At 40.1% G+C, this 14,024-nt stretch overlaps 1 protein-coding gene across 2 annotated transcripts in view; it reads right to left on the bottom strand.

Annotated features, from left to right (window-relative positions):
* Positions 1–281: 281 nt before the first annotated feature.
* Positions 282–14,024, bottom strand: part of crsp7 (cofactor required for Sp1 transcriptional activation, subunit 7) — a 119,150-nt gene continuing 105,407 nt past the window's right edge. Inside the window, exon 3 of one of the 2 annotated variants that reach the window (XM_048614090.1) lies at positions 282–5,149. In XM_048614090.1, coding sequence (XP_048470047.1) covers positions 3,344–5,149 — 1,806 coding nt within the window. In that variant the 3' untranslated portion in view covers positions 282–3,343. The remainder of the gene's footprint in view (positions 5,150–14,024) is intronic. The other variant, XM_048614091.1, reaches the window with a different exon arrangement.

Genomic DNA, 14,024 nt, shown 5'->3' with positions numbered 1-14,024 from the left:
CATGCATCCTAAGATCTTTAAAAGGAGGTGGCATCACAGACAGCATTGGCTATAATCTTCCAAAGTCCTTTCAATGCTGGGAGGGTCCCAGTCAATTGGAAAATAGCAAATGGAAAACCTTTATTCAAAAAGAGAGGCATAAAGGAAAATAGACCAGTTAGCCTAGCACCTGATATGGCAAAAGCATTAGAATTCATTATTACAGATGTGACAATTACATACTTAAAACAACACAATGTGATCAGGCAGAGCAAACATGATTCTGAAAAATCAGTGAAACAATTTCTCTATTAAAGGTTTAATGACAATGTAACATCCCAGTAATATCCAACTGCACCAGTTGATACCTGGGAGCAGATGCCTGTCCGTAGGTGATATACATAGCTCAGGAAATCTCAAACATATTTAAACAGAAGTTGTCACAAAAAGAAAAACAGCATACATCTTTATTCACATAGGCATGAATTTACCAGCTGCCTCAATGTCACGTGTTAGGATACACTTCCAATAGGTCTTTGGTGGTTCACCTGAATTTCCTTTGTCAACAAACCTGGTTAGTCAGCTTTTTAACTGAGGAGTGAAACCATATACACCAACTGACATCAGTGGTGGGCAAGTTGTTGGAGGGGAATTTGACAGACAGGATTTTCATGCATTTGGAAAGGCAAGGATTGATGAGGGATAGTCAACATGACTTTGTGCATGGGAAAACATGTCTCACTAAATTGATTGAGTTTTTTCACGAATTGACAAAGATGATTGATGAACACAGCGGTAGATGTTGTCTATATGGACTTCAGCAAGGTACTCGACAAAGTTCTGCATGGTGGTCTGGTTAGAAATGTTAGATCACATGGAATCGAGGGAGAGCCAGCCACTTGGATATAAAATTAGCTTGAAGGTAGGAGACAGAGGATGATGGTGGAGGGTTGTTTTTTTGGACTGAAGGCCTCTTACCAGAGGTATGCTGCAAGGATCAGTGCTGGGTCCACTTTGTCATTTATATAAATGATCTGGATGTAAAGATAAGAGGAATGGTTAGTAAGTTTCAGATGACACCAAAATTATGGTGTTGTAGATAGTGAAGAAGGTTATCTCAGAGTAAAATGGGATCTTGATCAGATGGGCTGAGGAGTGACAGATGGAGTTCAATTTAGATAAAGGTGAGGTGTTGCATTTTATTAAGGCAAACCAGGGCAGGACATATACAGTTAATTGTAGGGGAATGTTGCCGAACAAAGAGACCTACGGGTGCAGGTGAAAAGTTCCTTGAAAGTGGCGTCACAGGTAGATAGCATGAGAAATAACATCTATGCAAAGATAGGAAATAGCCAAGGTACTTTTCTCAGGGTAGGGGAGTCCAAAATAGAGGACATAGGTTTAAGGTGGCGGGGGGTGGAGGAGGAGGATTTAAAAGGGACCCAAGGAACAATATTTTCATGCAGAGAGTGGTGTGTGTATGAAACAAGTTGCCAGAGATGGTGGACGCAGGTACAATTGCAACATTTAAAAAGGCATTTGGATGGGTATAGGAATAGGAAGGGTTTAGTTGGATATGGTCCAAATGCTGTCAATGGGACTAGATCAGTTTAAGATATGCAGTCAGTGCAGACAAGTTGGACCAAAAGAGTCTGTTTCCATGCTGTATGACTGACTCTAACTCAACTTACAGATACACTTTTACCAGTAGGAGTAACCAATTAAAACGGGTACTCAGTTCAATATATCTCTGCATTGCTCAAGGTCACAGGGACCAATTGTGCACTCACTGCCAATATTCCTCTATGGAAGAAAACTGCAAATTTCCTGGCCTGTCATTCAGCACCACCCAGGTCAGGGCACATATGAGGGATGTGGTACGTGAGTTTGAAACCAGAGCAAGGGCAGTGCAACTCCAACCCAAACCATTGTGCTCATAACGATGGCTGAATATACACGAAGAGAGATCAGTGGAAGAATCCACTTCTGAACGAAATGTAAATTGATCATCCATTTACAGCTTAAACACATTGGATTTTGTACTAATTTCTAAGCTGTGTAATTGGGCAGACAATTAAAAGGGAAACAAATTCACTGTAGATGTTTCTTTTTGAATAAAAGGCAACAGTTGTTTTGTGCAAATTTTTTTTATTGTTTCCACATTTATATCACAACGAGTCCACTTAAAAGGACCAAATAGCAAAGTCATTCCTTCTGTATTGTGAGAAACACAGAAGTCTAATTTCTGTACATTCACTAAGGCTTCTTGTTTTTGCGGTTGTGGTAATGATGGATTCCATAAGGCAAACAATATCTAAAGGAATGGTAACAAGTATATCTCCAGCATACAAACAGATTCCTTTTGAAATTTTTTTGAAATTTTTTTTTAAATCAACTCCTCACAGTACAAAGTTGCAAACTAGTAGCACCCTCCTTTTTTTCCACTTTGGGATTTTGAGAAGTGAGAACGAATGTGGAGCTCAAGCAAGAGAGCAAAGCAAAGAACAAAATTATAAAGTTAAAGTTTGAATTTTGACTAGTGGCAGGAAAAGAAAAAAGCACAACCCAAATCTTTGACTTCCTAAAATAGCTTCTTTTTAAACATTTTTAAATCTAGATTATGAATACCCAAGGGTTTTATCTCCTGCTTAAGTAGAAGATGACAGTAACTCCCAGCATGCGAAGACCTATGGAATGTTTGGTATGACGTTGTACTGTGCAAATGTTCACAGCCTGTCATGATTTCTTACTTTAAAACTATGTCCCGAAGAAAAAGAGATGTGTGATGTAAATAAAAGAGAGATCTACAGTTTTTGCACATTTGTCTCACATATCTCATGGCCAAATTAAAGTTTTAAAAAAAAAAATCAAATCAAATAAATAGATGCATACTTTTTAAAGTAACATTATTCATTGTGTTTTGATGCCACATAAAGCTCCTGTACCTGCCCCAAGACCATATCCAGCCTACTGTAAAGTGCTGGAACCTTCAATAAGCCTCGATTCTCTCCCACTGATAAACCACTCTATGGCAGGCTTGACGATCCCTGGTTATGACCTGCCATAATCTGTGTGGTGAGTTGCTTATGCGACATAATCAACCACCCCTCACTTTTATTTCCCTTGGAACCTTCTCTTCTCTTGTGCTCCTTTCCCTCCTTTGCAATTTTGATTAAAACACTGATAGCAGCAAACTGTAGAAGAGAGGGGTTTGGGGTGGGGACCTACACAGATAGGCTGAGAAACAGAACCTTCAAACCATAACCTGCATCTCAAGGCTTTTGATCATTTCCAGCAAGTGGGAGCCACTTGTTTGCTGTCAGCTGACTTTAAACCTCAAAGCACGCCAAAAGGACATTATCACTCAGTCTAGACAGACGTACGGCAGTATGTGCAATTGTCCCTGATCACCATGAGGGTCCAAAGATATGCCCTGCGTCCAATCATACCATTTTCCATGGTTGTCCATGCAACCGTTCACACCTGCCCAATGTTGTTGGTGTATTCGGTGAACATCAGAGTCTCTGATCTCCCTAGTGACCCCAGGAAGTTCTGAGGGAGTATCAGTAGGGACTAATGTGTGGACCTCACGGACTTCTGTGCTAGTGCTATACCTGTGGCTTTCATGCTGTAGAAACTCAACAATATGACCGCCTGGTGGCTGGACTCCCGAAGATGAAAGAAGGCAGCTTTGCCGCGATAAGTATGACTGAATAATTTCATTTTTGGATAATTCCTTCCAGTTTGTTTGATCTAAAGTACTTTGCAAATTAACCCTCTGTTCCTGTACAATTTCAGTGGTTCGATGAGGCTCAGGTAGAACTGGGCTTTCAGCCTGAGATGAATCCTTGTGTGTCAAAGGTTTGATCTGCCCTGTAGCAGGGTCAAATGTAATTCTACGCTCTTTCAACCGTACAGGTTTCACACTTTCATCAATAACTTGTCCGTCTAAGTTCACCTGATAGTCTCTAGACCTGTACTTTTTCTTAGATGACTTTTTACTTTCACAGCCAAAAGAGGCACACTCACTGGAGGACAACTCTCCCATTGCTGCTTCCAACTCATGACTGTGTAAGGATTCTCCACGATGTGAAGTTGACGAATTGGGGCTGAGGGGTGGATATGGTGAGTCCTGCTGCTGTAGTGTTGTTGCAGAATGGTGCTGCACTTGGTTTTCACCAACATTCTCTAAATTAGATACATGCCCCAGCCGATCCAATGGGTGTTCAGTGTCGGGTGGATGCATGCTTTTTGCTTGGGTTGGCTGAGGTGGTGTTGTGGCTAGCTGCAATGCAGGCACAGGGGATGGCACCTGAACATTGTTCTTCGTTAAGTGAGATGTTGTCTTTTCTGAATCAGAACTTTCTTGAGATGTTCCTGTAAAGCTCTGAGATGGGCTGGATACAGAGCCCTTGGGTGCATATGTCGTGGAGGGCTTCCATGTTGTTTCATGTTTAAGAGTCCTTGGGCTGAACGACTGACATCGGGGACTACTGGGTGGATAACGCATGCCAGTGTCCTCTGTTTTGCCATGTTGCTGGAGAATAGCAGTCTTTAGTAATGAGGAAGTGCTTGGGTTTCTTACAAGTCCTGGAGAACTCGTGTGAGGTTTCACAGCATTAACTGGTATCTTGCTGTGTTTGTCATTTTCATATGGGGTCTGGTGCTCTGGTCTGCTTTTGCCTGGGATGGTATGGATATTTGTAGATGTCATATCTGGAGGACTTGGGAAATTTTCAGGACTGCCACGGATTCCATTGGAAGGTGGTGGTGTAGAGTTCTGTAGCTGTTCATTAACCTTTGGGACTTTGGAAGGTGGACCCTTTGTGCCATCCCGATGCTCCCCTTTCCTCTTCCGATTGCCCTGCTTGTCAGCAAGCAGGGAGAAGGAATTGTGCACGTCATTCTTGCTTTTCAGATCCAGGGTGGGCTTGGGTCCTCCTGCTCCAGTGCTGGTGGCCAAAGATGGCAAATCAATCTTGTAGGCATGAGCTCCACCATTGGCTGAGCCGGGGGAGGTAGGCAGTGCCCTTGGTACAGACTCAATTTGGCCCACTGGCTCAACCAGCAACTTTTGCCAACTCCGCAGCAGTTTCTTGGCGCGTTTTGCAAGCTCCTCATTCTTTGTTTTCTTCCGTACGTCATTGATGAGCTTCCCTAGCCTTGTTTCCTGGAAAGATAAAGAATGGAATATCAGATACACAGTTTGGTTTTAAATAACTTTGCAGACAGATGATTCTATCACCCATAATTCGTTATCCCCATCTCTCAAACTTTCTTCCCCCAACCAGCCTTCCTATTTTGCTGAATCAAGACTGGACAGTGTTAAATATCACATTATACTTGGCAACATTTACAGCACAAGGTCTCAATAACTTGCAATTCAAACAGCACCTTCAATACAGAAAATATTCCACAATGTTTCAGCAGTATAAAAAAATCTAACCTGGTTAGCTAGTCCTTTTAGTTTACGTTAGCCTCTTAAATTTATCATATTCTGACTCCTGAATTTTTGCATTCTCTTAATTTATCTACCTGTTGAATGACATTACCCTGTAAAAACCAAAAAAATTGTGGATACTGGAAATCAAACAAAAACGGAAATTGCTGGAAATGCTCACCAGGGCTGGCAGCATCTGTGGAGAAAAACAGAGTTAATGTTTCGGGTTGAGTGATCCTTCCTCAGAACTTAAGGGTGAGGAAGTGTCACTCGACCCAAAACGTCAGGCTGAGCATTCCCAGCAATTTCAGTTTTTGTGACATTATCCTTTAATCATTTTCTATTGAAAGATTAACACTTTTTCTTATATAGAACCTTATATTACTAAGTGCAGGTTGGATAAACATGAGGGAATAAATAGTCATGATAATAGATTTAGAGGAGGAGAGATGGGAAGAGGCACAAGTGCAGTATGAACACTGGTATGGACTCGTTATGCCAAATAACTTGTTTCTGTGCCATACAATCAGTCCTCAAAAAAAATTGTGGCTGTGCCCCTAAGGATCACATCTTCAAGGGTACCTTTGATTTCCATGCTGAAGATCAGGGTTAGGCTCCTTTGCACATTTCTCACCCTGAGAAACTAAATGTACAAGTTGAAATACTGTACCATTGGGTGTAGCACTGTGCATTACCTGCTGAAATAACTTGCAAAATAAAACACACTTGATGCAAAATAACTCATCTACAGTATTTTTAGATTGACTAGGCTCCAGTTAGTGATTGAAGTTCTGAAACTATCTACACTAATCAACTTTGGTCACTAGATGGAGCCCAATACTTCAATGTGAGCTCAGCTTAGGAAGAATCCACCAGGAGCAGAAGAGACCCAGAGGCTAAGGTAAGAGAAGGGGAGGAGTGGAAGCCAATCCAGGAACTATATCAGGAATTAGTACAGAAGGAGATGCAGAGTGGAAGAACAGCTGAAGCCCCAGCAGTTGCAACAGAAATGGACGACGATAGAAAAGAGAAATGAAGGTTCGGGGTTGGGGGGAAATGGTGGTGGTGGTGCAGGACACAGGACATCAGGTCCGGGAGCAATAGAACAAGTCATATTGGAGGGCAGGGTGGGAAATCTGTCAAACAAAATTAAGGAGAAACTCCAATGTTAAACAGATAAGAACACTATTCATGATGTTAAACTGAAATAAATGTTGTGAATTGATATCATGTGGATACTTGCTACCCTTTTCATATAATGCTACATCTTTGCTGCCACACTCAGCATCAACTGCACTGTACCTGCACCTTTAGAGACATGGAAATGTCCTAAGGAACCCTAGTGATACTTATGCTTTGGTTAAATATAGCAAATCGCCATGGTGGCAGGAGATGATGCATTGTTTGATACATTTTCCTTTGTATAAGGGATTCTGACTTCAGTGCTATAACACGTCTAATTCATGCTCCTGATAATTTATCTAAATGAATTTAAGTGTTCCTACAATCAAACACTGCATGCTTTATTTCAAATACAATAGAAAGCAGTGCAAATGAGCAGTATAATAGACAGAAAATGTGCAATGACATACAGCATGCATTGGTAATAATAGGAAGTCAATGCAATCCATCTATTGTAAATCAGACAGTAAAACAATCGACATTTCAGTCCCATTGCAAATGCTGTACCCCACACAAGGCAGAAGATAATTAATTAATGCTGTTCTATATGCATTTCCTTATTGTTTATTAAATGGAGTTAAAAGTCCATTGTTTGAAGTCATTTTATAAAGGCAGCAGCTTATCCCATGACTGAATAAAGAAAGAAATCAATTCTCAATTAACAGGCAGCAACTGATGATGCAATTCACCCTGCAATGGTGATGTTTTTACATTTTTCACATCCACCAACGTGAAGTGAGCAAAATGACATTTCAAATGATAAGAAAACTCATCCTCACAGTTAATTTATTCTGATCATTTAAGTAATATGATGAACAATGTCATTAAAAGTTAAGTTCAAGAATAATTAAGGCAATTTCACTTGAACCATGTTGAGAGAGATTTCTAAACTACCAGAAATAAATGTTTCACATCATGCACTGAAAGCAGTGCTGGCATAATTCAATTCTATGACGACAGAAATGAATTGTGAATTGCTGTGCGTCAGTCTGAAGATTTCTTTTTAAAATAGAACAGGAATAATACAACAAAATGCAATGTATTGTGGAGATCTGGCCACAAAAATGAAATTAGGTAAAGGGACACAGTTTATATGCAATTCTGTCAGAAGGTTTGTGGCAGTCTGGTGTTTAGTTTTTTGGGCAAAAAAACTATGTTGTAAATGGCTGCTTATTCTTTACCCTTTAAAAGAAAGGCATGTTTATATGTTAGGGTACAGGTTCTCAGACTTGTTAAGCATTTACTTTAGAGATTCACGTGGTTTGCATCCTCATCTATAAAACAGTATTCTTGAGAAACTATTATTTATAGGTATCTCTGGAAATCAAGATATGTGAACTGTATGGGTGACTTCATCAGTTTTGCTTGTGCTCCTTTATACTTTTAGCTTTGATGAAGTCCAACTATTGCAATCAGAATTCACATGCTGTGAAATCCTTGAAGTTCTTTCCATTTGGTTGGTAATACTTGGCTAGATTTGTGACAGAACCCTTGCTTATGCATTGATATAAAGATACTGTTCAACAGAAGCAACCTGAAAAACAGGAGCTTCCAAGGAACAAAAATAAGCCAGCATGACAATGTAAGCAATTCCACTGAAAGGAAATGGTAAACCACTATCTACACAATGGGAGTGTTCCCAGTGCAGGGTGAACATATCGCTGCAGAGTAATCTACAGCTGGTCCATATGAAGGAAATTGGGGGTGTGAACAAGGAATGATCAATCACTGGAGGAGATGCAATTTATTTTTTTTTTTTTTACTGTGAACATCAAGAAGCTGTTATTAATTTATGACACTATTACATCTAAGCAGCGCAGTATGAACTTTGCAGAAAGGTGCAGAACACTGGGCAACAGTAATTATTGAGATAGTTTGTTTTTAAAAGAAAAACGTCTACTTATCTAATTTGTTCCAAAGGACCATGAGATCTTTGCTGGAGCAAATAATACTCAGAGCTGCAGCACTTAAAAGGGCAGCAAATTTCTATTTATTTCGCAGTGGAAGTTGGGATTGGGGCTCATGTGCACTTCCGAAAAAACATAATGCAAGAGGTAAAATTTCTTGGGTGGATGGAGTGCAAATTTGGAGGAAGTAATTGGTGGGAGCCAATTGAATGCGTGCTGCATCAATTACCTAAGAGTCAAAGTGAGTATCCACCTTGCAGTGTTTAGCGTAGGAATTTTCCAGTTAGAACATAGAACATAGAACAGTACAGCACAGTACAGGCCCTTCAGCCCACGATGTTGTGCCAACTTATTATCCTACTAAGATTAAACTACCCTGCATACCCTACATTTTACTACCCTCCACATGCCTATCCAAGAGTCGCTTTAATGTCCCTAATGTATCTGACTCCACTACCACTGCCAGCAGCGCATTCCACACGCCCACCACTCTGTGTAAAGGACCTACCTCTGACATCTCCCCTATACATTCCTCCAATTACCTTAAAATCATGCCCCCTCGTAATAGTCATTTCCGCCCTGGAAAAAAGTCTCTGGCTATAGACTCTATCATCTTGTACACCTATCAAGTCACCTCTCATCCTTCTTCACTCCAATGAAAAAAAGCCCGAACTCCCTCGACCTTTCCTCATAAGACCTGCCCTCCAGTCAACACATTTCTGCATAGTGTAAGGGAATATTAATCATGATCATCACAAAAATAGATTATCTGGCAATTTTACTACAACAATGGTAACAGTTCAAAGGCCTTTCATTTGGTTTCAGACATCTTTTGTTGATAACGAAATGCACAACAGAAATGAATGTCTTTTTTTCTGAATTAATAGTAAGTGTTCATTATATTTTTAAAATTATACTGTGGTTATTTGTGGACTATTTTATTATATTAAACTTCATTCACAATTCCTGAAGCAACGAAATGGAATTTATCTGGTAGGACCTGGTAAGACTCAAGAGACAAATAATATTTGCGTTACAAGCGCCAGGCATGGTTTTTCTTGTTTAAGGTGGTCAATGACTTCAAAACTACTGGTGCTAGGACAACCACTGTTTTTTTTTCAAATTTGGACACTGGTCTCATTAGTACATGGGAATAACGAGGTCACTACCAATTCTTCAAAACCTCCACACCTACATGACTCCCAGTTGGAAGTGAGACAGAATACTATCAGCTGCTGTAATAAGATAATCACAGCAGGACAGCAGACTGGACACAGTGGCCTGTTTTACAGTGCCTTGACAATATCAACTTCACTTCCCATGTGACCAGTACAGGACTTTAGCTGCAGTATAAGCGATATACAGGACACCGTGCACTGACATGCCATGTCTACCCCTCAGAACCTTAAAACTCCATGATCTCTACCCTGTAGGAAGACAAAGATATCTCCAAATTTTCCACCAATTCAACTGAAAGGGAACTTCTTTTTTAAAATCACGGTCAAATTCCTGGTGTTCCCTATTACAGATAGGCATAAATACTGCCTGCCCCTTATTCTTAAAAGGTGGGAGGTGTTTAAAAAAAGCTCAAACATAATTTGTTTAGTAACTAAACTTTTATAAGACAAAAGGCTTAAAAAATTTTATATACAGGAGAAAAAACTGCAGAATCAGAATCATGAAATCTTTTAAAGAAGGGTTAACTATTTGGGGAGCAAGATGCATGAATAAAACTGTTTGGACAACTGCTCAAGAAGTAGCCTCTGTGCTGCAAATTTCTGATTCAGGATTCCAGCAGTACACATTTCTCCTTCCCAATCTCTTTCCTCCCGAATTATTGTGTTGCTGCTACTTTTTGGTTGCCACTTTAAGTGAAAATTGAGTATTTTCACGGATTTGGTTTCTACGGCATTTGTTTCTCACAGTTGCACAATATTATCAATAGATGGGGCTGACGCATTATTGTAAGTGTTGGTGCAAAAGTAACAAATCACAAATTTTAGCAGTGCTTTCGACAAAGCTAACATGGAAGACTGGTGTGAAAATGTAAAACTCGAAAGGAAAGTGACAAATTAGATCCAAAAATAAGCTCAGTGGCAGGAAGCAAAGGATTATGGTCAATGGCAGATTTGAGTGATTGGAAGGTTGTTCCAGTGAAATACTGCAGGGCTCAATCCATGGATCCCTTGCAGTCTGTGGTAAATATTAATTATTTAAACTTAAATGTGGGATCATGTTCATTAGAACTTTGCAGTAGAAATGAAAATTGGCTGTGCGGATATATTAATCAGGATAGACAAAGGAGAACCAGTAGATATAGCATATTTGAATTCCAAAAGGCATTTAATAATGAGACAAAAAAGTTATAATAGGAGTTTACGATGTTAGGGGTAATATCAGCATGGAGATCAGCATGGAGAGAGAACTGACCAACAGCAAGCTAATAAAAGCAAAACACTGTAGATACCAGAGATCAATAAGTATTGGAGAAACTCCGTAGATCTCAACTGGAAGCAAAGTCATACAGCATGGAAATAGATCCTTCAGTCCAACTCAATGTTGATCAGGTTTCCCAAACTAAACTAGTTCCATTTGCCTGCAATTGGTCCATATCCCTCTAAACCTTTCCTATTCATGTACCTATCCAAATGTCTTTTAAATGTTGTAGCTGTATCTGCATCTACTAGTTCTTCTGGCAGTTCATTCCACATATGCACCATCCTGTGTGAAAAAGTTGCCCCTCAGGTCTGTTTTAAATTGTTTCCCTGTCACCTTAAAACTGTGTCCTCTACTTTTGAATTCCTCTACCTGAAGGAAAAGACCTTTGCTATTCACCTTATCTATGATCCTCATGATTTTATAAACCTCAGTAAGGTCATCTCTCAACCTCCTACACACCAGGGAAAGAAAGGGTCAGCCTATCCAGCCTCTCCTTATAACTCAAACCCTTGAGTCGCTGTAACATCCTCGTAAATCTTTTTTGCACCCTTTAAATTTAGTAATTTTCTTCCTACAGCAGGGCATCCAGAACTGTATGCAGTACTCCAAAAATGGCCTCACCGATTAATTTTCAGGTCGGCAACCTGGAATCAGGCTTCAATTATTCACAATCTACAGCAGTGAGTTGAAGAGATGAAGTATATTAGTGTTAAATTTGTTAACAATACAAAGATAAAGAGGAAAGCAAATTGGGAAGACATGGATTCTGTGAATAAGTGGGCAAAATTTGGAAGAGGGAAGTTAAATGTGGGATTATGTCAGGTTACCCACTTTGGAAGAGTAGAAAAGCAACACATTAAATGGAGAGGCTACAGAATGGTGCAGAACAAAAACATTTGCATTTCCCTGCACATAAATCATTAAACATTAGTACGCAGCTGCAGCAAGAAATCACAAAGGTGAATGGAATATTGGCCCCCAATGCAAAGGGAGTATAAAAGAAAGGAATCTTGGTACAACTATCCAGGGCATTGACAAGATTCAACACTGGAACAGTTTTGACATCCTTAAGGTTTACATATGCACTGGAGCAGTTCAGAGAAGGGTCACACTGTTGATTACTGTGATAAAGGAAGTACTGCAGTACTATGAATATCTCCTTAAGAAAAAGGACATAACTGAACTGAAAACAGTGCAGAGGTTCATTAGGCTGATTCTGGGATGACGGAATTTGTCTTGGCTGAGCAGGTTAGGCCTATGCATTGTATAAATCCAAATGAGTAAGTTAGCGACCTTACTAAAAGGCAAGGTCAAACTCAAGTAGATCATTGGGCTATGTGCAGCACCAATAACAGAGCACCACTCTGTTGTTTTTGTGACTAAGGAGAAGATATCCTCACTTGTCATTTTTGCTTCTCAAATTGTTTCAATAAGGGTTACAGAATCTTCCTGAGGCATCTTTCTACAGTACAATGCTATATTCAGTACTCAGCTTCCCAAATCTTTTAAATAGTTTAGGGTATGGGGAAAAACAGGAGACTGACAGTAGGTAACGAAGCTGTGAAGAGCCAGTACGGGTATGACGGACCAAATGTCCTCCTTCTGAACTGTAACATTTCTGTGGTTCAGTCCCAATGTAGACACAGAAGCACATCAGTGTGACGGCAGGCGTGCAGAGACGAGGGGGGAGACAGGGACAGAAAGAGGGATGGAGAGAGAGACAGAAACAGATATATGGGGGAAGGGAGGAAGGTAGAGAATCGTGAAAGCTCCAGAATGCTCATTTGTAAAGTGAGTGTACATGGTGGTAAATGCATTTAATGGAGAACTATTTTGGACATAGATATAGCTCTGAAAGGATGAGGTCATATGTAATTGTAAGTAGAACAGCTGAGAATTTTGAAGGACATAAGATCCTGAGATGGTACTCAAAGTTTCTAATGTCCAATACAATAAACCACCTTGTTAACTACAAGAGACTATTTAGGTTAGACAAGTCATTTTCATCAACAATACTAGATGCAGCAGGCTCTGTAACTTTCCACACTTAAATAGTTCAGAGTCAGTAACTATCATAACCAGCAGCATATACAGTATAGTGAGCTCAATTTTGACGGAGGAAACAGTTCCCACTGGTGGATAGGGTCAGTAAAAGGAGAACACATTTAAGAAGTTACTGAAAACAGGGGTTAGTTATTATTTAAAAAAAAAGTGAATAATGATAGAGAATGCACTGCCTGAAAGGGTTGTGACAGCAAAATCGATAACCTTTCAAACTGGATCTCAAAAGAGAGAAAGAAATAATTACAGGGCTATGAGGAAAGAATCAGAAAAGTGAGACGAATTCTTATTGTTTTAGAGCTAGTAAAGGCACTATGAGCTGAAAGGCCTTCTTCACTGTGTAATCCTATGGCTGCAGATTTGCAAGATAGTGAACAATAAGCTGAAGAGTGGGTTCCAGTTAACCAAACACCTCGGGAGGGGAGGGGTGGTGGTCAGGGAAGGAAGACAGGTGGTGAGAGTAGAGGTTAAAGTGGTCAAGGGATGGGAATCCATGGACAATGATTTGCGGAGGAAACAGGGGTGGATAGGAGAAGAATGAGAGAAAGGTGAATAAATCAGGCTAAGTAGATAGGATGAGACAGGGACAGACTGAATTTAGTGATAAACAAGTTCATAAACTAGCGGTTGTGTAGAGAGATTGCAGATATCTGTAGGAATAAGAGTAGTGTTGGTTGGAGATTTTAATTTCCCCTGTATTGACTGGGCCACCCGGGATGTAAAAGGCCTAGTCGGGGTAGAATTTGTCAAACGTGTCCAAGGAAGTTTCCTAAAAATCAATATGTAGAGGTCCCTATTCGGGAGGGAGTAACATCAGACCTCCTCTTAGGAAACAAGGTTGGGCAAGTGACTGAAACGTCAGTCAGACAGCACTTTGGGTCCAATGATAAAAATATTCTCAGTTTTAACAGTTATGAGAAAAGATAGGACAGGTCCACAGGTTCAAGTGCTAAATTGGAGCAAGGCCAATTTTGGAGCCATTAGGCAGGATCTAGCAGAAGTCGACTGGGGTTTTT

The sequence above is a fragment of the Rhincodon typus genome, chromosome 29 (genome assembly GCF_021869965.1).
Source record: "Rhincodon typus isolate 14 chromosome 29, sRhiTyp1.1, whole genome shotgun sequence".
In the NCBI taxonomy this organism is placed as follows: domain Eukaryota; kingdom Metazoa; phylum Chordata; class Chondrichthyes; order Orectolobiformes; family Rhincodontidae; genus Rhincodon; species Rhincodon typus.
The sequence above is the reverse complement of the archived record's forward strand: the minus strand, read 5'-3'. Positions and strand labels throughout refer to the sequence as shown.